The sequence below is a fragment of the Mustela erminea genome, chromosome 10, assembly GCF_009829155.1.
Source record: "Mustela erminea isolate mMusErm1 chromosome 10, mMusErm1.Pri, whole genome shotgun sequence".
NCBI classification, from domain to species: domain Eukaryota; kingdom Metazoa; phylum Chordata; class Mammalia; order Carnivora; family Mustelidae; genus Mustela; species Mustela erminea.
In genome coordinates, this window is record NC_045623.1 from 69,147,129 (window position 1) to 69,171,272 (window position 24,144).

The window sequence follows — 24,144 nt, forward strand, 5'->3', positions numbered from 1 at the left end:
CCATAGTTTCCATTGTGGACATTGCTACTAACAACATTGGGGTTCAAGTGCCCCTTCAGATCACTACATTTGTATCTTTGAGGTAAATACCCAGCAGTGTACTTGCTGGGTCATAGGGTAGTTCTATTTTCACCATTTTGAGGAAGCTCCACACTGTTTTCTAGAGTGGCTGCACCAGCTTGCATTCCCACCAACAGTGTGGAAGGGTTCCCTTTTCTCCACATCCTCACCAACACCTGTCATTTCCTGACTTGTTCATTTTAGCCACTCTGACTGGTGTGTGGTGGTATCTCATTGTGGTTTTGGTTTGTATTTCCCTGATGTGGAATGATGTTGAGCACTTTTTCATGTGTCTGCTGGCAATTTGGATGTCTTCTTTGGAGAAATGTCTGTTCATGTCTTCTGCCCATTTCTTGACTTGATTGTTTTTTGGATGTTGAGTTTGATAAGTTCTTCATACATTTTGGATACTAGCCCTTTATCTGATTTGTCATTTGCAAATATCTTCTCCCATTCTGTCAGTTGTCTTTGGGTTTTGTTGACTGTTACCTTTGCTATGCAGATCTTTTATCTTGATGATGTCCCAAAAGTTCATTTTTGCCCTGCTTCCTTTGTCATTTTTTTTATTGTTTTATGTTAGTCACCATAAAATACATTAGTTTTTGATGCAGTGTTCCAAATTCATTATTTATGTACAACATCCAGTGCTCCATAAAAAATGTGCCCTCCTTAATACTTACCACCAGGCTCACCCATATCCCTACCGCCCCCCAAAACCCTCAGTTTGTTTCTCAGAATCCAGTCTCTTTTGTGGTTCATCTCTCCCTCCTATTTCCCCCAATTCACTTTTCTTTTCCTTCTTCTAGTATCCTCCATGTTATTTCCTTTGTTCCACAAGTAAGTGAAACCATATGATAATTGACTTTCTTTGCTTGACTTCCTTTACTCAGAGATTATGCTGAGTGCTTCCCTTGTCTTTGGCGATGTTTCTAGGAAGAACTTGCTGTGGCTGAGGTCACAGAGGTTGCTGTCTCTGTTCTCCTCAAAGATTTTGATGGATTCCTGTCTCACATTTAGGTCTTTCATCCATTTTGAGTTTTTTTTTTTTTATGTGTGGTATAAGGAAATGATCCAGTTTCATTCTTCTGCATGTCTGCCCAATTTTCCCAACACCATTTGTTGAAGAGAGTGTCTTTTTTCCATTGGACATTCTTTCCTGCTTTGTCAAAGTTTAGTTGACCATAGAGTTGAGGGTCCATTTCTGGGTTCTCTATCCTGTTCCACTGATCTATGTGTCTGTTTTTGTGCCAGTACCATACTCTCTTGACGACAATAGCTTTGTAAGAGAGCTTGAAGTCCAGAATTCTGATGGCACCACCTTTGGTTTTCTTCTTCAACATTATTTTGTCTTTTCTAGTTCCATACAGTTTTTAGAATCAATTGTTCCAGTCTGTGAAAAAAGTTGATGGTATTTTATAGAGATTGCATTGAATGTATAGATTGCTGTAAGTAGCATAGACATTTTAACAATATGTTTTCTTCTAATCCATGAGCATGGAACATTTTTCCAGTTCTTTGTGTCTTCCTCAATTTCTTTCATGAGTATTCTACAGTTTTCAGTGTACAGATTCTTTGCCTCACTGGTTAGATTTATTCCTAGATATCTTATGGTTTTGGATGCAATTGTAAATGGGATCAACTTCTTAATTTCTCTCTCTTCTGTCTTGTTGTTGGTGATAGAAATGTAACTCATTTCCATATGCTGATTTTATATCCTGACACTTTACTGAACTCCTGTATGAGTTCTAGCAGTTTTGGGGTGGAATCTTTTGGGTTTTCCACATAAAGTACTGTATTACCTGCAAAGAGTGAGAGTTTGACTTCTTGTCGATTCAGATGGCTTTTATTTCTGTTTTCTGATAGCTTAGGCAGGACTTCTAGTACTATGTTGAACAGCAGTGGTGATAGTGGACATCCCTGCTGTGTTCCTGACCTTAGGGGGAAAGCTCTTAGTTTTTCCCCATTGAGAATGATATTTGTTGTGGGTTTTTCATAGATGGCTTTTATGATATTGAGGTATGTTCCCTCTATCCCTACACTATGAAGAGTTTTAATCAAGAAAGGATGCTGTACTTTGTCAAATGCTTTTTTTGCATCTATTGAGAGGATCATATGGTTCTTGTTCTTTCTTTTACTAATATATTGTATCACATTGATTGATTTGCAGATGTTGAAGCAACCCTGCAACCCAGGAATAAATCCCACTTTGTTGTGGTGAATAATCCTTTTAATGTACTACTAGATCCTATACGCTAGTATTCTGGTGAGAATTTTTGTATGAATATCCATCAGGGATATTGCTCTGTAATTCTTCTTTTTGATGGGGTCTTTGTCTGGTTTTGGGATCAAAGTAATGCTGGACTCACAGAGTTTGGAAGTTTTCCTTCCATTTTGACTTTTTGATGTTTCAAAACATCTCTGGAAGAACAGGTATTAATTTTTCTTTAAATGTTTGGTAGAATTCCCCCTGGAAAGCCACCTGGCTCTGGATTCTTGTTTGTTGGGAGATTTTTGATTACTGCTTCAATTTCCTTGCTGGTTATGGGTCTGTTCAGGTTTTTTATTTCTTCCTGTTTCAGTTTTGATAGTTTATATGTTCTAGGAATCCATCCATTTCTTCCAGATTGCCTAATTTATTGGCATAGAGTTGCTCATAAATATGTTCTTACAATTGTTTGTATTTCTTCCATGTTGGTTGTGATCTCTCCTCTCATTCATGATTTTATTTATTTGGGTCCTTTTTCTTTTCTTTTGGATAAATCTGGCCAGGGGTTTATCAATCTTATTAATTCTTTCAAAGAACCAGCTCCTAGTTTCGTTGATTGGTTCCTCTGTTCTTTTGGGTTCTATTTCATTGGTTTCTGCTCTGCTGGGTTTAGGCTTTCTTGGCTATTCTTTCTCCAGCTCCTTTAGGTGCAGGGTTAGGTTGTGTATTTGAAACCTTTCTTGTTTCTTGAGAAAGGCTTGTATTGCTATATACTTCCCTCTTAGGACCACCATTACTGAATCCCAAAGGTTTTGAACTGTTGTGTTTTCAATTTCATTTGTTTCAATGAATTTTTTAAATTCTTTTTTAATTTCCTGGTTGACCCATTCATTCTTTAGTACAATCTTCAACCTCCATGTATTTGGGTTCTTCCCAACTTTCCTCTTGTGATTGAGTTTCAGTTTCAAAGCATTGTGGTGCAAAAGTGTGCAGGGAATGATCCTGATCTTTTGGTACTGGTTGAGATCTGATTTGTGACCCAGGATGTGATCTATTCTGGTGACTGTTCCATGTGCACTAGAGAAGAATGTGTATTATGTTGTTTTGGGATGGAATGCTCTGAATATATATGTGAAGTCCGTTTGGTCCAGTGTGTCATTTAAAGCTTTTATTTCCTTGTTGATCTTTTGCTTAGATAATCTATTTCAGTTAGGGAGGTGTAAAAGTCCCCTACTACTCTGGTATTATTGTCAATGTGTTTCTTTGATTTTGTTATTAATTGGCTTATATAATTGGCTGCTCCCATGTTAGGGGCATAGATACAATTTTTAGATCTTTTTGTTGGATAGACCCTTTAAGTATGTTACAGTGTCCTTCCCCATCTCTTATTAGTCTTTGGTTTAAAATCTAATTTGTCTGATATAAGGATCACCACCCCAGGGTTCTGTTTTGTTTTGTTTTGTTTTTAATGTCCATTAGCATGGTAAAAGGTTTTCCACCCTCTCACTTTACATCTGGAGGTGTCTTTGGGTCTAAAATGAGTCTCTTGCAGACAGCATATCAATGAGTCTTTTGTGTGTGTAGGCGTGTGTGTGTGTGTGTGTGTGTGTGTGTGTGTGTGTGTGTGTGCTTAATTCAATCTGACAGCCGTGCCTTTCAACGAGAGCATTTAGCCCATTTACGTTCAGGGTAACTATTGAAAGGTATGAATTTAGTGCTATTGTATTGCTTGTAAGGTGACTATTACTGTATATTGTCTCTGTTACTGTCTGGTTTATGTTACTTTTAGTCTCTCTCTCTTTGTTTAGAGGATCTCTTTCAATATTTCTTGTAGGGCTGGTTTGGTGTTTGCAAATTCTTTTAATTTTTCTTTGTCCTGAAAGACTTTTATCTTTCCTTCTATTTTCAGTGACAGCCTAGCTGGATCTAGTATTCTTGGCTGCAAGTTTTCTCATTTAGCACTCTGAATATATCATGCCAGTCCTTTCTGGCCTGTCAGGTCTCTATGGATAGGTCTTCTGCCAATCTAATGTTTCTACTGTTGTAGGTTACAGACCTCTTGTCCTGAGCTTATTTCAGGAGTTTCTCTTCGTCTCTGAGATTTGTAAGTTTTACTATTAGATGATGAGGTATGGACCTATTTTTATTAATTTTGAGGGCGATTTTCTATGCCTCCTGGATTTTAATGCCTGTTTCCTTCCCTAAATTAAGGAAGTTCTTCTTAATATACCTTCTGTCCCTCTCTCTTTCTTCTTATTCTGGGATTTCCAATTATTCTAATATTGTTTTGTCTTATTGTATCACTCATCTCTCAAATTCTTGCCTTGTGATCCAGTAGTTGTTTATCTCTCTTTTTCTCAGCTTCTTTATTCTCCATCATTTGCTCTTCTATATTACTAATTCTCTCTTCTGCCTCATTTATCCTAGCAGTAAGAACCTACATTTTTTATTGCCCCTCATTAATAGCCTTTTTTATTTTGACTTGGTCAGATTTTAGGTCTTTTATTTCTCCAGAAAGGGATTCTCTAGTACTTTCTCCACTTTTTTCAAGCCCAGCTAGTATCTTTATAGTTGCCATTGTGAACTCTAGTTCTGACATCTTACTAATGTCCTTATTTATTAGGACCCTAGCAGTTGGTACTGCCTCTTGTTCTTTTTTTTTTTTTTTTTTTTGAGATGAATTTTTCCATTTTATCATTTTTTCCAGAGAAGAATAGATGAATGAGAGAAGAAAATCTTAAAAGGGTAACAATGACATCAGAAAAATATACACTAAACAAATGAGAAGAGACCTTCTAGAAAGTAGTTGCTTTTCTGTTCATAGAATTGCTGCTATTCTTTTCTTTGATCTCCTGTTGAGTTTGTAGGTGCTCAGAAAGTTTTGATAACTACCTAGCTGAATTCCTGGGACCAGACAAAATTTACATCTCCTACACCTCTGCCATCTTGCTTCCCCCCCCATATATTTATTTTTAAAACACCGATCAACATATATATTCCCTTTTCATATGTTACTGATTTTACTAGACCTATTTTATTCATAGAATGTAAATTAAGCCACTTTTTATGCAGGATTAATATTTACAGTTTGAAATTAACCACGATTTTTTGATATCCATCTTTCTGGTTGTGAGATCATCAATCTAGTTTAATGTTAACTAGTCTTTTCATAAATTTGTCTTCTATGACAAAGGAATGAAATGAAATTAATTCATCAGTTTTTTACTGAATAATATATCTGGCAAAATTAAATAGAAGGAAACTGGATTGAAACTAATGACTTACAATGCAAGTGTACCATGACCTTACCCATGCAACACAAACAATTTTGAGAGACCATTAAAAATACCGAAGCAGCAAGTAAAATCCAGCTGATCAAAGATAGTTAAGCATAAGGAAATGTAGTTTCTAATAGTCATTCCAAATTTACCAATTTAAAAAATAATGCTGATTGCCATTTCTTCATACAGAAGTACTAGAAAACTTCTAAGTTAATTTAAGAGACTGTATTTCATTACTTAATGTGGTTTAGGCAACCAGGATTCACTCATTCATTGAATTAAGTTCACTTAACAAATATTTAGTGAGTACTTGCTATGGGTCAGGCATTATGCTGGGTGCTGGATATATAGTGGCAAGGAAAAAAAAAACACAGCCACTACCCTCATAGAACCGTTATTGCTCTTGTGGAGGTTAAACACTATTAAGGAAGGCAGACATTAATAAAATGCTGACAAGAAAATGAAAAATTACAGCTTTGGAAAGAGCTATCAAGGAAAGGTACCTGTTGTACTGTGGGAGTATGCAACAAAGGGAATTAATCTGGTTAGAGAGTCAGGGAGAAGGCTTTTCTGAGGAAAAGACTGAATTGGGCATTTGAAGAAATAGTAATTTATTAGGCAGAGTGTTGTGGAGGAAGGGAGTTGTAGAAGAAAGTATTTCAGTCAGAAATAATATCAAGATAAAGACATAGGGGCCAGATTAGGACAGTGTAGCAGAAACAGTGAAAGCAAGAGTAAAGTGGGAGATGAAATGGGCAGACCATGTAAGGCCTCAAAAGTCATGCCACTTGTCTTTATCTTAAAAGCAATCGGAAGTCCTTTATAATATAGTGGGGATGGGATGGAATGGTCTGGTAAGTTGATTATATATGTATTTGGAAAATGTCTGGCTCAAGTGTGGAAAAGAGATTTAATGAGAATAATAGTGTAGGTAGAGAGTCAGTTATTATTGTACTGCAGTAATCTATGTGAAGAATAATGATAAATAAGATGGTAACAGAGGTAACTGAAAGAAAAGAATAGATTTGGGTGATTTATGAGGTTAAACAGAACTTGGTGATGGTTCAAATTTGAGGGAAGTGGGAATGAGAGAGGAAGATAATCAAGCATGTCTTCAATTTTTAGAGAGGAAAAAAACCCTCTTTCTTGCCCTCACAATCTCTTCCAGTTACTTCCCCATTTGTCAACTCCCCTTCACCAAAAACAAAACAATACAAAACAAAACAGAAAACAACACCTTCCTTAAAGGGAGGTCTATATTGATTCAATTCTCTCACCTCCTGTGTTTTATTCAAACGTGAGCTCCTGAACTCATCACTCCACCAAAACTGTTAGAGGTCGTCAATAACTTCCATGTTGCCAAATTCAAAAATTATTTCTCCATAATCATTCTCAACTTCTTAAGCACTTTCAATATCATCATCTCCTCCTTCTTGAAACATTTTCTAATTTTTTCCTTTCTATTTATTTTTTTTAATTTTAAATTCCAGTATAGTTAACATACAATGTTATCTTAGTTTCAGGTATAAATATAGTGATACAACAATTCTATACATTGCCCAATGCTCATCATGACAAGTACACTCCTTAATCCCCTTCATCTGTTTCACCCATCCTCCCCTTCACCTCCCTTCTGATAACCATTAGTTTGTTCTCTATAGTTAAGAGTCTACTTCTTGGTCCCCCCAACCTTTTGCTTTGCTCTTGGTTTTGTTCCTTAAATTCCACATAAGAGTGAAATCATATGGTATTTATCCTTCTCAGACTGACTTATTTTGCTTAACATTATACTGTCTAGCTTCACTTTGCACTGCAAATGGAAAAAAATTTTTTTAATGGTTGAATAATGCTCCATTGTCCATTATACCACACCTTATCTATTCATCATTCAATGGAAACTTATATTGCTTTTGTAGTATGGCTTCTATAAATAATGCAATAAACAGAGAGGTTCATGTATCTTCTGAATTCATGTTTTTGAATTAGTTCTGGGTAAATACCCAGTAGTGCAAACACTGGATCATAGGGTAGCTCTATAATTTCTTGAGGAACCTCCATACTATCTTCCAACGTGGCTGCACCAATTTGCATTCCCACCAACAGTGCAAGAGAGTTTCTTTTTCTGCACATGCTCTCCAACACTTGTTTCTTGTTTCTTTGATTTTAGGCATCCTGACAGGTGAGAGGTAATATCTCATTGTGGTTTTGATTTGCATTTCCCTGATGAGCAGTGGTGTTGAACATCTTTTCATGCATCTGTGGGACATCTGGATGTCTTCTCTGAAGAAATGTCTGTGTCTTCTGCTCATTTTTAAATTGGACTATTTGTTTTCTGGGTGTTGAAGCGTATAAATTCTTTATATATTTTGGATACTAACCCCTTATCAGATGTCATTTGCAATTATCTTCTCCCATTCCATAGGTTGCCATTTAGTTTTGTTCATTATTTCCTTTGCTGTGCAGAAGGCTTTTATTTTGATATAGTCCCAATAGCTTATTTTTTCTTTTATTCCCCTTGCCTCAGAAGACATATCTAGAAAAATGTTGCTATAGCCAATGTCAGAGAAATTAATGCCTGTGCTCTCTTCAAGTGATCCAGTTTCATCCTTTTGCATGTGGCTGTCCAGTTTTCCCAACATCATTTGTTGAAGAGACGGTCTTTTTCCCATTGGATATTCTTTCCTGCTTTTCGAAGATTAAAAGACCACAAAATTTGGGACTTATTTCTGTGTTTTCTAATCTGTTCCATTAATCTATGTGTCAATTTTTGTGCCAGTACCATACTGTTTTGATTACTATGGCTTTGTAACATAATTTGAAGTTGGAATTGTGATACCGCCAGCTTTTTCTTTTTCAAAATTGCTTTGGTTATTCAGGGTCTTTTGTGGTTCCATATAAATTTTGTGATTTTTTTTTTTTGTTGTTCTAGTTCTATGAAGAAATGTTGTTGGTGTTTTGGTAGGAATTGCATTAAATCTGTAAATTGCTTTGAGTTGTATGGACATTTTAACAATTGTTCTAAGCAATTAGCATGGAATGTCTTCCCATTTCTGTCTCTAATTTCTTCCATCAATGTTTTATAGCTTTCTGAGTATGGGTCTTTCACCTCTTTGTTTATTCCTAGGTATTCTATTGTTTTTGGTGTGGTTGTAAATGGGATTATTTTCTTAATTTCTCTTTCTGTTGCTTCATTACTAATGTATAAAAATGCAACAAATTTTTGCATATTGATTTTGTATCCTGTGACTTCACTAAATTCATTTATCAGTTCTAGTAGTTTTTTGGTTGAGTCTTTAGAGTTTTCTATATATAGTATCATTATCTGCAAATAATGAGAGTTTTACTTCTTCCTTACCAATTTAGAATGTCTTTATTTATTTTTGTTGTCTGATTGCTTTGGCTAGGACTTCTAGCACTATGTTTAATAAAAATGGCAAGAGTGGACATCCTTGTGTTTTTCCTGACCTTAGGGGGAAACCTCTGTTTTTCCCTATTGAGAATGATAACAGCTGTGGGTTTTTCATAAATGAACTTTATTATGTTGAGGTATGTTCCCTCTAAGCCTACTTTTTAAAGGATTATTATCATGAATGGGTGTTGTACTTTATCAAATGCTTTTTCTGCAGCTATTGAGATGACCACTGTTCTTATCTTTTCTTTTATTGATGATATGTATAACATTGATTATTTTATGAATATAGAAACACCCTTTCATCCCAAGAATAAATCCCACTTGGTAATCGTGAATGACTTTTTTAATGTATTGTTGGATTTTATTTGCTAGCATTTTGTTGAGATTTTTGCATTTATGTTCATCAGAGATATTGGTCTGTAGTTCTCTTTTGTGGTGTATTTATTAGTTGGTTTTGGTATCAGGATAATGCTGGCCTCACAGAATGAATTTGGAAGTTTTCCTTCATCTATTTTTTAGAATAGTTTGAGTAGAACAGGCATTAACTTTTCCTTAAATGTCTGGTAGCATTCAACTGTGAAGCCATCTGCCCCTGAACTATTGTTTGTTGGGTGTTTTTTGATTACAGATTCAATTGCCTTGCTGGTAAAAGATCTGTTCAAATTTTCTGTTTCCTCCTGCTTCAGTTTTGGTAGGTTATATTTCTCTGAATTTATCCATTTCTTCTAGGTTGTCTAATTTATTGGCATATAGTTTTTCATAATATTCTTACAATTATTTGCATTTCTGGGATGTTGTTATTTCTCCTCTTTCATTGGTGATTTTGTTTAAAATCCTTCTTCCCACCCCCTTTTCTGGAAGAGTCTGCCTAGAGGTTTATCTATTTTCAAAGAACCAGGTCCTGGTTTCATTGATCTGTGTTTTTGTTTTTTGTTTCTTTTTACTTTCCATATCATTTATTTCAGCTCTAATCTTTATTATTATTTCTTTTCTCCTCCTGGTTTTAGGTTTTGTTTGTTGTTCTTTTTCCAGCTTCTTTAGGTGTGAGGTCTCTCTTGCCTTGTGAGGTAGGTTTGTTTTGCTATGAGTTTCCCTCTTAGAATTGCTTTTGCTGGGGAGTGGCTGCCTGGCTCAGTCTGTTAAGTATCTAATCCTTAGTCTGGCTCAGGTCATGATTTTAGGGTTGTGAGATTGAGCCCTGTGCCAGGTTTTGTGCTGGGAGTGGAGCCTACTTAAGATTCTCTCTCTCCTTCTGCCCCTCCTTTCTCTCTCTCTTCCTCTCTTTCCCATTCTAAAAAATAAAAATAAAAGATATATTTAAAAAATAACTGCTTTTCTCTATGACCCTGCAATTGCGCTACTGGGTATTTACCCCAAAGATACAGATGTAGTGAAAAGAAGGGCCATATGCACCCCAACGTTCATAGCAGCAAAGTCCACAATAGCCAAACTGGTCCCCAGTTTGAAGAGCCAAGATGCCCTTCAACAGATGACTGAATGAAGAATCTGCGGTCCATATATTCAATGGAATATTACTCAACCATCAGAAAGGATGAATACCCAATTTTTGCATCAGCATTGATGGGACTGGAGGAGATTACACTGAGTGAAATAAGCAGAAAAAGTCAATTATTATATGGTTTCACTTATTTGTGGAACATAAGGAATAACATGGAGAACATTAGGAGACGGAAAGGAAAAGTGAAGAGAGGGAAATTGGAGGGGGAGATAAACCATGAGAGACTGTGGACTCCAAGAAACAAACTGAGAGTTTTAAGGGAAGAACTGGGGAATGGGTGAGCCTGGTGGTGGGTATTTAGGGCAAGTATTGCATGGAGCACTGGGTTTTATACATAATCAATGAATCTTGGAACACTACCTCAAAAACTAATGAGGTACTGCATGGTGACTAACACCACAATAAAAAGAAAAAGAAAAAAAATTGCTTTTGTTACATCCCAAAGATTTGGACAATTGTGTGCTGTTGTTGTTTTAAGGTTTTGTTTATTTATTTGGGAGAGAGAGAGAAAGTGAAAGAGCGAGCACAAGCGGAGAGGAGGGCCAGAGGGAGAGAGGGAGGGAGCAGGGAGCCTGACCCTGGGGTTCAATCCCAGGACCCAAAGATCATGCTCTGAGCTGAAGGCAGATGCTTAACCAACTGATCCACCCAGGTGCCCTGGACTGTTTTCATTTTCATTTGTTTCTATGTAGTTTTTTATTTCTTCTTTCATTTCATGGTTGACCCATTCATTGTTTAGTATTTATTTATTATTTAATCTCCATGTATTTGTGGATCTTCCCAAAATCTTCCCAGATATTTTGTGATTGATTTCTAATTTCATAGCATTATGGTCAGAAAATATGCATGGTAAAACCTTGATCTTTTTTAATTTGTTGAGGCTTGTTTCAGGTCTTAACATGTGATCTATTCTGGAGAATGCTCCATTTGCACTTGGAAAGAATGTGTATTCTGCTGCTTTTGGATGGAATGTTTTGAATATATCCATTAAATCCATCTGGTCCAGTGTATCATTCAAAGTTACTGTTTCATCATTGATTTTCTATTTGAATGATCTGTTCACTGATGTAAATGGAAGCTAAAGTCCCCTACTATTGGTGTATTACTATTGAATATTTCCTTTCTGTTTGTTATTAACTGTTTTGTGTATTTGGGTAATCCCATGTTGGGTGCATAAAAAAAATTTACAATTGCTATATATTCTTGTTGGGTTCTGTTTATTATTATATAGTGTCCTTCTTCGCCTCTTTTTACAGACTTTATTTTAAAGTCTGTCTGTCCAACGTAAGTATTGCTACTCTGACTTTCTTTTGACATCCACTTGCATGATGAATGTTTCTCCATCTCCAAACTTCAAATCTACAGGTGTCTTTAGGCCTGTAATAAATCTCTTGTAGGAAGCCTATAATTGGGTCTTGTTTTTTTATAAACTCTTTCACCCTATATCTTTTTATTGGAGCAGTTAGTCCATTTGCATTCAAAGTAACTATTGTTAAGTATTTATTGTCATTTTGTTACTTTTTTGTGGTTGTTTTTGTAATTTTTTTCTGATTATTTTCTTTCTCTCTTTCATGGTTTGCTGGGGGGAGTTAGTGATATATTTGGGTTCCATACTTTTTATTTTTTGCATATCTACTCTACTGTTTTTTGATTTGTAGTTACCATTAGGTTTATACATAACATCTTTTGCATAAAGCAGTCTATGTTAAGTTGATGGTCGCTTGATTTTAATTTCATTTTTTACTTCTCTTCCTTCTACATTTCAGACATTTTGCGTGATTTTTTTACATCTTTTTATTTTGTGATTCTTACTTTTCTTATTCTTACTTATGGTTTTTGCTTTCCACTCAGATTCCCCCTTAACATTTCTTGTAGGGCTGTTTAGTGGCCAGGAGTTCTTTTAACTTTTGTTTGTTTGGGCAACTATCTCTCCTATTCTGAATGATAGCCTCGCTGGGTAAAGCATTCTTGGCTGCAGAATTTTCCCCTTCAGCACTTTGAATACATTATGCTATCCTCTTTCAACTTACAAAGTTTCTGTTAAATAATCAGCTGATAACTTTTTGGGGTTTCCTTTGTATGTAGCTGTCTTCTTTTCTCTTGCTACCTTTAAAATTCTCTATCACTATTTTTTGACTTTCTAATTACTAAGTGTCTTGGTGTGGACCTTCTTGCTTCTTGAGTTGAATTTGTTGTGGGATCTCTGTGCCTCCTGTATCTGGATTTTTGTTTCCCTCCCCAGATTTGGGAAGTGTTCAGCTATTTCACAAATACATTTCCTGCCTGCCTTTCTCTCTTTTCCTTCTGGGATCCCTCTAATATGAATGTTATTATGCTTGAAGGAGCCACTGAGTTCTCTAAGTCTGTTCTCATTATGCAGTATTTATTTGTCTCTCACCTGTTCAGCTTAATTGCTTTCCATTATCCTTTTCTCCAGGTCACTGATATGTTCCTCTGCTTCCTGTAGACTACTACTTATTCCATCTATTTTATTTTTAATTTCTTTTATTGAGTTCTTCATGTCTGATATGTTATTTTTAATCTTTTTGTCAAGGTTCTTAATGATATCCTCTACCCTCTTCTGAAGTCCAGTATTTTTATGATCATTACTTTAAATTCTGTAACAGGCATATTATTACTTCTCTTTCTCTTAGATATACTGCTGTGATTTTTCTTGTTCTTCCTTTTGCAACTCTGTTTCCTCATTCGTCTTCTTCTCTGTGTGTGTTTCTGTGTGTTACAAAAGTCAGCTCTGTGTTCTATTCTTGAAAGTAGTGGCTTTATGAAGAAGAGGTCCTGTAGTGCCCCTCAGTGCAGTGTCCCCTATTTACCAGAAACTGGCTCTTCAGAGGAGTCTTCTATGTTTGTTGCTTGTATCCTGCTAAGGTGTGAGCCACTTTTCATTTTTGTCCAGACATCTCACTGACTCTTTGTCTATTGTGAACTATGCTTGCTCTCAATATTAGTGAGACCCAGGTAGGCCAGCTCTGAGAGCATATGATAGCAGAAAGGCTTGGGGCAACTTTTGATGTTAGCAAAATTTGCACTGAACCCCTAGTCCCAGGCCAGACCTCCCACAGCCAAGTGGCTGTTGGGGGTACAGTGACTAAGGATGGTGGTGGTGGCCACCTGGAACACTTGGTGGCTCGGCATGGCATATGCAGTGTTAGTAAACTTTGCATTGACCCACTAGTTCTAAGCTGGATCCCCCAAAGTGTGATGGCCATGGGGGCATAGAATGTAGAGGCATGGATGGGTGCAGCATGCACAGCGTTAACAAAAATTACACTGAGCCTGGAGCTGAGATCAGCAGGCTTGGAGTTGGCAAGTGCTCAGGAGAACTTGTTGGCAGGTCTCAGTACCAATAGGTTAAGTAGCAAGTGCCTGGGCAGCACCACCTCCTACAGTTGACTCTGTGTTTATGCTAGGGGGCAGGAGAGGAAAATGGCAACTGCCAGCTCCTTTGTTTCCAGAGAAATCCCCCAATACTCTCTGAAATTGGTATAATCAGATTTCCCTCCAATCAGCAAGCTGTCACTTCTATGTTGCCTTTCCTTGGGCCCTTGTCTCTTTAAGGGTGGGGACTCTTTATGGGCTATCACTAGCCCTCTGACTTTTAAAACTCTAGGCTCCAAGTCCTGCTGGTGGTGATACGAACTCACAGAATTCAGCCCCTTTGGTTTTCAAGGCCAGACGTTATGGGGATTCATTTCCTTTGTGTGGGCTTCCTGGTGTTTTTCCCTCTCCAAGTCTGCAGCTCTCTCCCTCCTGTGGGTAGCTCCTGACCACAATATCTGCTCTTCCTAAACTCTCTCATGCACCTTTTTCTCTACCTTTAGTTGTGGAGTTTGTTCTGCCAGTCTTAGGATCACTCTCCAGTTTATTGACGTGGATGTGAATGATATCCAATTGTAAACATGGGACAGGGTGAGCCTAGCGCCCTCCTCCTCTGCCATCTTCCCAGCAACCCCGAAACATTTTCTAATTTTGATTTCCTTAACAGCATATCTTTCTGTTCTTCCTTTTCAGATGATTCTTCCTATTCTTTTGCTAGATTTCTAAATGTTGGTGGGCTGAAGGGCGTAGTCCTAGGTTCTTTTCTTCCAAAAATCACTCCCTGGTTAGTCTCACCCAGTTCTAATGACCTTAGATACCCTCTATACATTGATATTCTAAATCTTCAGGCTTGAATTCTCTTCTGAACTTCCTACATGTGTATCTGAGTATTTGATATTTTTAATGGATGTCCAAAACACTTTCCAAAATGTAACTCCTAGTTTATCACTATTCCTTCAACTTGCTCCCCAATCTAATCATATTCCCATCTCAGTAATTGGCATGATCAACTACTCGATTGCTCATGGTAAAAAGGTAGGTGTTGGCATTAATTCTCCATTTCATTTATCTTTCCTTACCTCATTCAATCCACCAAACAAGCCCTCTTAACTTTACCTGCAAAATACACCTCCAGTCCAACCTCTTCTTTTCATCTCCTTTAGTCCAAGTCTCTGACCTAGATTATGCAATAGCCTCCTAACTTGCTCTGCTTTCACTCTTGCTCAATTAAATACGGTCTTCACAGAGAAGTAAGAAAAACCTTTTAAAAATATGAATTAGAACTCTCAAATATTACTGGTAGAAGTATATACTCACTTTGGAAGACTGTTCAGCAATTTGCTAACAAAGTTAATATGATCCAGCAATTCTACTCTTAGGTATTTACCCAAGAGAAGTGAAAGCACATATACAAAAAGATTGTACAAGAACATTCATAGCAGCCTTACTCCTAAGAACTAAAAACTGGAAATGATCCAATTGTCCATTAACAGAATAAAGTGAGGTGTATTTATACAATTAATAAAAATCATCAATAAAAAGAATGAAATATAGATAAATACAAAGATAGGAATGAATTTCAAAAATATTATGTTAAGGCAAAAATGCGAACATAAAGTCCATATGATTCCATTTACACGTAACTCAAGACTAGGCAAAATTAACCTCTGGTAATAAAAATCAGAATAATGACTGTCTCTGAGTGGGAGGTGGGGAGTGACAACTGGAAAGGAGCATGAGGGAACTTTCCAGGGTGATGGAAAGTTGTATATCTTGATCGGGGTTGTGATGATATGGGAATATATATGCTGAAATTCATCCTCATACATTTAAAAATCTATGTACTATAGTGTATGTGAATTATATCTCAAATTTTAAAAAGTGTTATAAAAGTGTAAATCATCTATAGGTGACATTATAGTGTCCTTAAAAGGGAGATAACATTACTGCTACCTCATGGTCTGGTTATGAATTCTAAATGAGATCACATATAAAGCATTTAGAACAGTGGCCACTAGGTAGTAAGTCCCCAGTGTTAGCCATTATTATGCTGATAAAGTCATTCTCCTGCTTAAAACCTTACAATGGCATAAATAACAAAATCCAAACTCCATATTCTAGCCTACAACATGCTATGTGATCTAACCCCCATCTACGTCTTTAATTTCATCATTATTTCCCTCACTCACTACAGTCTGTACACTAGCCTTTTTTCCCTTTCCTGAACAATACCAAGGACATTTCCACGTGGGGTCTTTGTACTTGCTATCCCTTCAGCTTACAGAGCTCTCTGACAAAGTCTTCATATGGTTGGTTCCTTCTTTTAACTCCAGTATCAGATTAAATACTGCCCACTTACAGAGACATTCCCTGGCCACTTTATTTTTCATTATCTGTCTCTTCCCAGTGGCACTGCTAGTCTATGAAACAGAAACCCTGTCTGACTTATTCACAGTTATATCCATGGTACCAAGAACAATGGCAGGCACCAATAAGTATTTGTTAAAAGAATGAGTAAGTGAATTTCCAGTTTTCTGACTTATGCAAATGAATAGATAGTATGTATTCATTGGTTAAGATAGGGAATCCTGGGAGAGTATGTGCAAGAACGTGCTACAATTTACATTTTTAAACATCAAACAAAGCAACTGCTCAACAAAATAATCAAAACCACCAAATTTTAGGGTTTTCTGTCTCTGGCAAAAGACTACATTTAGACTATACCAGAGGATTCTGTCAGCTCCTCTCTTAAATATCTAAAAAAAAAAAAAAAAAAAGAGTCTTTTTGTCCCAGTAATGTTTTTAACCTCTAAATTAGAAATCAAAAACTATGGGGTGCCTGGGTGGCTCAGTGGGTTAAAGCCTCTGCCTTTGGCTTGGGTCATGATCCCAGGATCCTGGGATTGAGCCCCGTGTCTGGCTCTCTGCTCAGCAGGGAGCCTACTTCCTCCTCTCCCTCTCTGCCTGTTTCTCTGCCTACTTGTGATCTCTGTCTGTCAAATAAATAAATAAAATCTTAAAAAAAAAGGAAATAAAAACTAAAAATTTCTAGACTTATAATTTGAACACGTCTTCCAGAGAATAAAATATATTTCACTATTTCTTAGAATTTTAATGCATGAAGATTACTATTACAGTATTCAGACTATTACACTAGTAGGACGTGTCTTTCTGGGCTATTTTAAACATGTAAAGCTTTCCCTTCCCAATCAAAGTGTCTATAACCAAACCTCAAATTACAGAATCAGTGCTATTATAGTTATTTAATACCATTTGGAAAAGTCTTTCACTGAATTTTTAAAAGGAAAAAAAGTTAAACATTCTAATAAACCTTACCTTCGTTTGCAAATCAGGAACCACAAAGCTGATGCCAAAGCAAAGAAACCAATTCCCAAAGTAACAGCACCAGCAGCCAGAAAATAAGTTAAGTGGTTAAAAAAACCTACACAAATAAATTATAAAAGATTATTTCATGCATGTATCTTCATTCTGTAGGTAAAATTAAATGACATAATAATTTGAATGATATGATATACTGTAGTGTTAAAACATTAACCAGGAAGTTCGAAAACCTGAATTCTAGGCTCCTGTGCAATTCTAACAAATTTCAACACAAGGTCTCATGGTTATTAGGGCTCAGGGTGCATATCTCTGACCCTGCCTCAATTTGATACCTAGATTTTGTTTTTGTACAGCTGTCACTTTTTTTTTTTTAATCTAGCCTTCTCCTTTCCCAGTCTAGCTGTAAATTTTCAAATTATTTTTCCAGTATCAGTCTTTGCAGTCCTTCAATAAGACAATAAAATCTGTATTATCAATCACTATAAGAAGGTGGATGGAGGGTAATAAAGAACAAATATGAGGAACTTTGTTTTTATCTCTATTTTATCCCAGGAACAATAAAAGATCACGGCCAAAAGCTAAATAAAAGCAATATAAAATAATAGCATATCACAGGTTTAAAATTGGAAAAGCCATAAGAATTATGTGGTATAACTCCTTCATTTTACAGATGAAAAAAATTGAGGTCTAGGTAAGAGAGGGAACTAAACTGAGATTAGGCAGCAGATTAAAGTCAGTCCTGTTTTTTTCTATTAACTTATCCCTACTACAAATCATCTTAATACTAGTATGTACTGCAAAGAATTAAGAATAAAGAATGCATGAGGTATTTATAGTCAGGTTGGTCAAGTATTCCTTAAGATTGTGAAATGTGAAACCTAACCATAAAGCAAGCTGTAGGAAGCTTTTGTAGAAAGCTGTATAGAACATAAAGGGCCTTAAAACAATTTAGTAGTACAGCTGACCCTTAAACAACATGAGGATTAGGGGTACCAAACTGTGTACACTCATAAATGCAGATATAATTTTTGACTCTGCCAACACCTAACTACTTATGTATATACATATATAAACAACAGCCTACTGTTGACCAGAAGCCTTACCAATAACACAAACAGTTGATTAACACATTTTGTATGTTCTATGTATTTCATACTATAGTCTTACAACAAATAAACTAGAGAAAAGAAAATGTTATTAAGAAAATTATAAGGAGGAGAAAATACATCAATAGTCCTGTACTATGTTGAAAGTCATCTAAATATAAGTGGACCGGCACAATTCAAACCCATATTGTTCAAGGGTCAACTGCATAGTACCTGGGAAAAAAGAGTTTAAAGGTATAAAACTATAGAGAACAAACTGATGATGACCAGATGGGAGGATGGTTTAAACAGGTGATGGGAATTAAGGATGCACTTGTGATGAGTGCTGGGTGTTGTATAGAAATGCTGAATCGCTAAATTGTACACCTGAAACTAATACTACACTGTATGTTAACTAACTGGAATTTAAATAAAATGAAACAATATGGGACCGGGGAGGGAGACAAACCCTAAGAGACTCTTAATCTCAGGAAACAAACTGAGGGTTGCTGGGGGATAAGCGAGGGGTGGGATAGGGTGGTTGGGTTATGGACATTGGGGAAGGTGTGTGCTATGGTGAGTGCTGTGAATTTTGTAAGACTGATGAACCATAGACCTGTACCCCTGAAGAAAATAATATTTATATGTCAATAAAAAAAATAAAAGCACATATCTTTATGTGTGAACATATTATAAGTTCCACTAAACATATGACATTATAAAGACTTTGTTGTTCCCATGTTTTTGTTGTTTCCTATGTAATTTCCAGCTTCCAAGATAATGCCTCTCAAAGGGTTCAGAAAATGTGTACATTTGGGAACTAATGGTACCAAAAAGTTATAGAAGGCTATTTATCAAAGTGATACTTATAATACAAAGAAAAAACCTTCTAAGTGCATATAAGGAAGTTAATTAAATAACTTATGATGATGTTACATATGAAAAATACCATATTCTTTATTTAGTGCAGGGTTTCTCAACATCAATACTATTGATCTTTTGGATCAGATAATTTGTTGTAGGGATTGTCCTATGCATTGTATGAAAGACGTCTCCAGACAAATGTATTCTGGGGGACAAAACTGTCTCACTTGAGAATCACTGGCAGAGTGGTATAATGAAATATCAGATAGTATTCATTGATAAAAGCAAGATAGATAAAATACATATTTTTTAAATATTAAAAAGACACTGTCATACTCAAATATAAGATAAAAAAGATTTCTAGGGGCCCCTGGCCAGCTCAGTTGGAAGAACATGTGACTCTTGATCTTGGGGTCATGAGTTTGAGCCCCACATAGTGTGTAGAGATTAAATAAATAAAACTATGGGAAAAAAGATAAAGATTTCTGGGGTGCCTGGGTGGCTCAGTGGGTTAAAGCCTCTGCATTCAGCTCAGGCCCCGTGGTCCCAGGGTTCTGGGATCGAGCCCCGCACTGAGCTCTCTGCTAAGCGGGGAGCCTGCTTCCCCTCTCTTTCTGCCTGCCTCTCTGCCTACTTGTGATCTCTGTCAAATGAATAAATAAAATCTTTTAAAAAAAGATAAAAATTTCTATAGACAAAATAAATAAATAAAAGCAACACGGAGTAATAAGTAGAGGCTAAAACCACAGGCATAAGCAGCACTGAGATCTGGAAGCAAGAATTAGTTAGAAGAAGCAGAAAAAATCACTGAGGCAAGACCTAGACCAAATCATCCTTTGGCACTGTGAATGACTCGACATTAACAAAATCTCTGAGGGAGGGGGTTCCTGAACCACTAACAGAAAACCAAGAAGGAACCTTGGAAAATGAAAAATTCAAAAAATTTAAGATAAATTCTTTTTTGAACACAATTAATGAGATGAAATATAACACTGAGAAACTCATCTAATTACATAAAGGAATAAAAAATATAAGGAAATATAAGATTGGAAAAGATTAAGGGTATATAATATAAAAGTAATAGGGGTCCTAAAAGAAAAAATACAGGAGTAGTAGAGAAGTAATATTCAGGGAATTAACCTAAGAAGGATTTTACTTTAAAAAATTTTTTAATTTATATAGTAATATGCATTTACTTGTGTGTGTGCTGTTCTGTAAGTTTTGACAAATACAAAAATATGTCACAGCACCATAACCAACTTACATGACACTTCATTACCATCCAAAATCCTCATACTGCCTCTTAGCAGCCAAGCACTGATTGCTAGCGATCATTGTTTATTCTCCATCCTTATACTTTTGGCCTTTTCCAGAATTTCATATAACTGGAATCATACAGCATGTGGCCTTTTGAGTCTGGCTTTTTTCACTTAGCATAATGCTTCTGACATTCACTTACACTGCTGCATGTATCAACAGTTTCTTTTTATTCCTGAGTAACATTCCACTTTACAGATGTACCACAGTTTGTTTATTCCCCCGCTGAGACATTTGGTTGTTTCCAGTTTAGGTTGTTAGATTAAAGCTACTATACTTATGCATAAAGATGTTTGTTTGAACATAAATTTTTATTTCAGTAGGGTCATGTAGCAAACATATATTTAAATGTGTAAGAAACTGCCAAGCTGCCTTCCAAATTGTACCATCTTGCTTTCCCACTAGCATTATATGACAGTTTCACTTGCTCTGTATCATTGCCACCACTTGGTTTTGTTAGTTTTATTTCAGTCATTCTAGTAGATGTACAGTGGTATCTCACTGTGGTTTTAATTTGCATATCCTTAATGAATAATGATGTCGAGCATCTTCATTTGGGCTTATTTGTCATCCACATGTCTTCTTCAGTGAAGTATTTGTTTAAATCTTTGCTGATATTTTAGAATTCCTCAAGTCCTTGGTCAGATATGTGATTTGGAAATATTTTCTCCAAGTCTATGGCTTGTCTTTTCAGTTCTCTTAAGGGTGTCTTTCACAGAGCAAAACTTTTAAATTTTGGTAATGTCTAATTTATTAAGTTTTTCCTTGTACAGAGGAAATATTATATTTTCCTTGTGCTATGGTATTATCTAAGAAATCTTTGCCTAACCCAGGCCACAGAGATTTTTCTCCTATGTTTTCCTATAAAGGAGTTATAGTTTTATGTTTTACATTTATGATTCATTTTGAATTAATTTTTATATAAGATATAATGGGTCAAGTTCCTTTTCTCTTCTCCTTTGGATATGTATATCCAGTGGTTCCAACACCATTTGCTGAAAAAACTATCCTTTTTCACTGAGTTGCTTTTGCAAAATCAAAATCAAAATCAAAAATCAAGTAGCTATATCTGTGTCAGTTTGTTTCTTGAATCTCGGGTCTGTCCCCTTGATATATATTGTCTATCCTTTTGCCAATAACAACAACAACAATAACAATAACTAACATTCATATAGTAAGTACTCCCTGCCAGGCACTGTTCAGTGTATTAAATATTTAAACTCATTTAATTCTCACAACTCTGAGTTAAGTACTATTATTTCCTCATTTTACAGACGTAGGAACAATTGAAGCAAAATAAGGTTAAGAGACTTGTTTGAAAGCACACAACTACTACGTGAGGGAACAATAGTTATTGCTAAGGTCCTTCCTTATCTAGATTGGGTGGAGAATAAAGACCTTTAGATTACCTTTAGATTACCTTTAGATTTGTTAGAAAAAAATCAAGTAAGGATGCTAAATATTTAAGTATATCATAAAAAATAATATCTAAATGGTCAATAAATGTATGAAAACGTCATTAACTATTAAGAAAGTTCTAATTAAACCACAAGATAACAACTCTATATGATGCCTGAGATGAAAAAGACAGAAAATGTTAATTGTTGCCAAGGAGGAAGAGTAACCTGAACTCTCATTTACTATCAGAGCAAATGGAGTTTTGTACAATACATTGGAAAATTGTTTGGCTCTATATTAAAGTTGAAAAGGTGCATAGCTATGACCCAACAATTTTACACATATACCAAAGTGAAATGCATTCAGAAAAGTATGTACTAGAATGTTTATAGCATCACTATTTAAGAAAGCCACAAATTAGAAACTATACAAATGCCCATCAATAGTTGAGTGAATGAATTTTTAAAAATTGACTTAAGAAAAAAAATATTCTATAAATGGGAAAGAATAGATTACAACTATTTCAAAATAATGTTGGGCAAAAGGAGGCCAACCTAAAATTCAAACACGGGTATTTGGGGAGTTCAAGAATGTTGGTAATGTTCAGTTTCTTGAGCTAGGGGCTGGTCACAAAAGTGTGTTCAGTGAAAATTCATCAAGGTTAACACTTAAGACTTATGAATAAGCAAGATATGTATGCATCAGCATGAACAGAACTGAAAAACATAATGTTCGGTGCAAAAAGAAATTCCCCTAAATCTGTATTCAATTATTCCAATTATATATTGATTCCATGTATGCACATTTAAAAAAAAATACAAAATAATATTTTTTAAAAAAATTACTGTAATAGAAGCATTAAAATACATTAAATTCATGATATTTGTTGTGTCTGGAGAGAGAATGAAGGGAATGGGACTTAGGATAGAACATAAACAGACTCTATCTGTAATGTTTTATTATTAAAAAATTATAGATCTGAAGCTTATATGACCAAAAATATGTATTTAGTAGATTACATGAGTGTTTATTATCCTTTATCCTTTCCCTATTTCTTTTCACTGTTCTGGTTTTCTCAAATATTAAAAAAAAATACAAAAATAATATAATTTCAATTTCATAAAGAAAGAAAGACAGAAAGAGGAGAAACATTTGTATAAGGAAGATAATTAACAGTGGTTATCCCTGGAGTAAGGGCCTATAGTTACAATTTTCCAAAGATAATTAACAGTGGTTATCCCTGGAGTAAGGGCTTATAGTTACAATTTTCCACTCTAGACTGTGTGTGTGTGTGTGTATTTTCTACCATGAATATCTTAGAAAAATCACAAAAAAATTTTTTTAGAGTTTCTTATGTAATTCCTGACACCTTTACTTAGGTGCTACAAGTTTCCTTGCAGAACTTTATTGGTATCACTGTGATTATAGCCCACTTACCTGTCTCCCCTGAAGATCTCTGCCCTGCTCTATCTTTTATTTTTTTCTTTCTTTTCTTTTTTTCCCCAAATTTCCATTAGGGAAGAAAATAGGTGTGATTAGTACACCGTCATAGTCCCTGGTTTAAACGGGTCATTTACATCTCAGGGAAATCCCAATCAGGTATAAAGAATCTCAAAGTTTCCAAAACACTTTACCAAGAGAAAGACAAATTTCAAATTCGTTAATACCTTCAACAAGTCACACATTCTCTCTAAATCAATCTGTAAAATGAAAAGGTTGGACTCTGTAATCATTAAGATCCCCTTCTCACTTTAAAGTTTTAGTCAATACATATAAAAAAGTAGTATTTTTACTTTTTTGATAATGTTCTTAAGTATCCTGTCTAAAGTAAAGACTCTATTGGGGTGCCTGGGTGGCTCAATTGGTTGAGCAGCAGGCTCTTGATTTCGGCTCTGGTCGTGATCTCAGGGTCCTGGAATTGAGCCTTGCTTTGGGCTCTGCACTCAGCAGGGAATCTGTCTGAGGATTCTTCTCTCCCTCTCCATCTGCCCCTCCCCTCCCACTCATGTATGTGCATGTGCATGCTCTCACTCTAAAAATAAATCATAAATAAATTAATGGCTCCTCATTTTCAGCAGTTACTCTATCATATCACCTTGTTTCTATGTCTTTAATAATTACTATTATAAATAATTTTCTTTCCTGGTTTATTGTCTATCCTGTCTTCCTCTGCCAGAAGATAAATCTTTTTCATTATTATATTCTTAGAGTTTAGAATAATGACTGGTTACTCGAGAAATGATTGAATATTCAATAAATGAATGATAGGCACTATGCTAAATGTTAGTATTATAAAAATGAACAAAATAACTATGTTGTTTATA

General features: G+C 35.6%; 1 protein-coding gene across 3 annotated transcripts in view; it reads right to left on the reverse strand.

The window, feature by feature from the left end:
• Positions 1-24,144, reverse strand: part of C10H1orf185 (chromosome 10 C1orf185 homolog) — a 68,478-nt gene that overhangs the window by 11,429 nt on the left and 32,905 nt on the right. For all 3 annotated transcript variants that reach the window (XM_032303035.1, XM_032303037.1, XM_032303036.1), the window contains exon 2: positions 17,151-17,256. In XM_032303035.1, the coding sequence (XP_032158926.1) occupies positions 17,151-17,256 (106 nt within the window). The remainder of the gene's footprint in view (positions 1-17,150; positions 17,257-24,144) is intronic.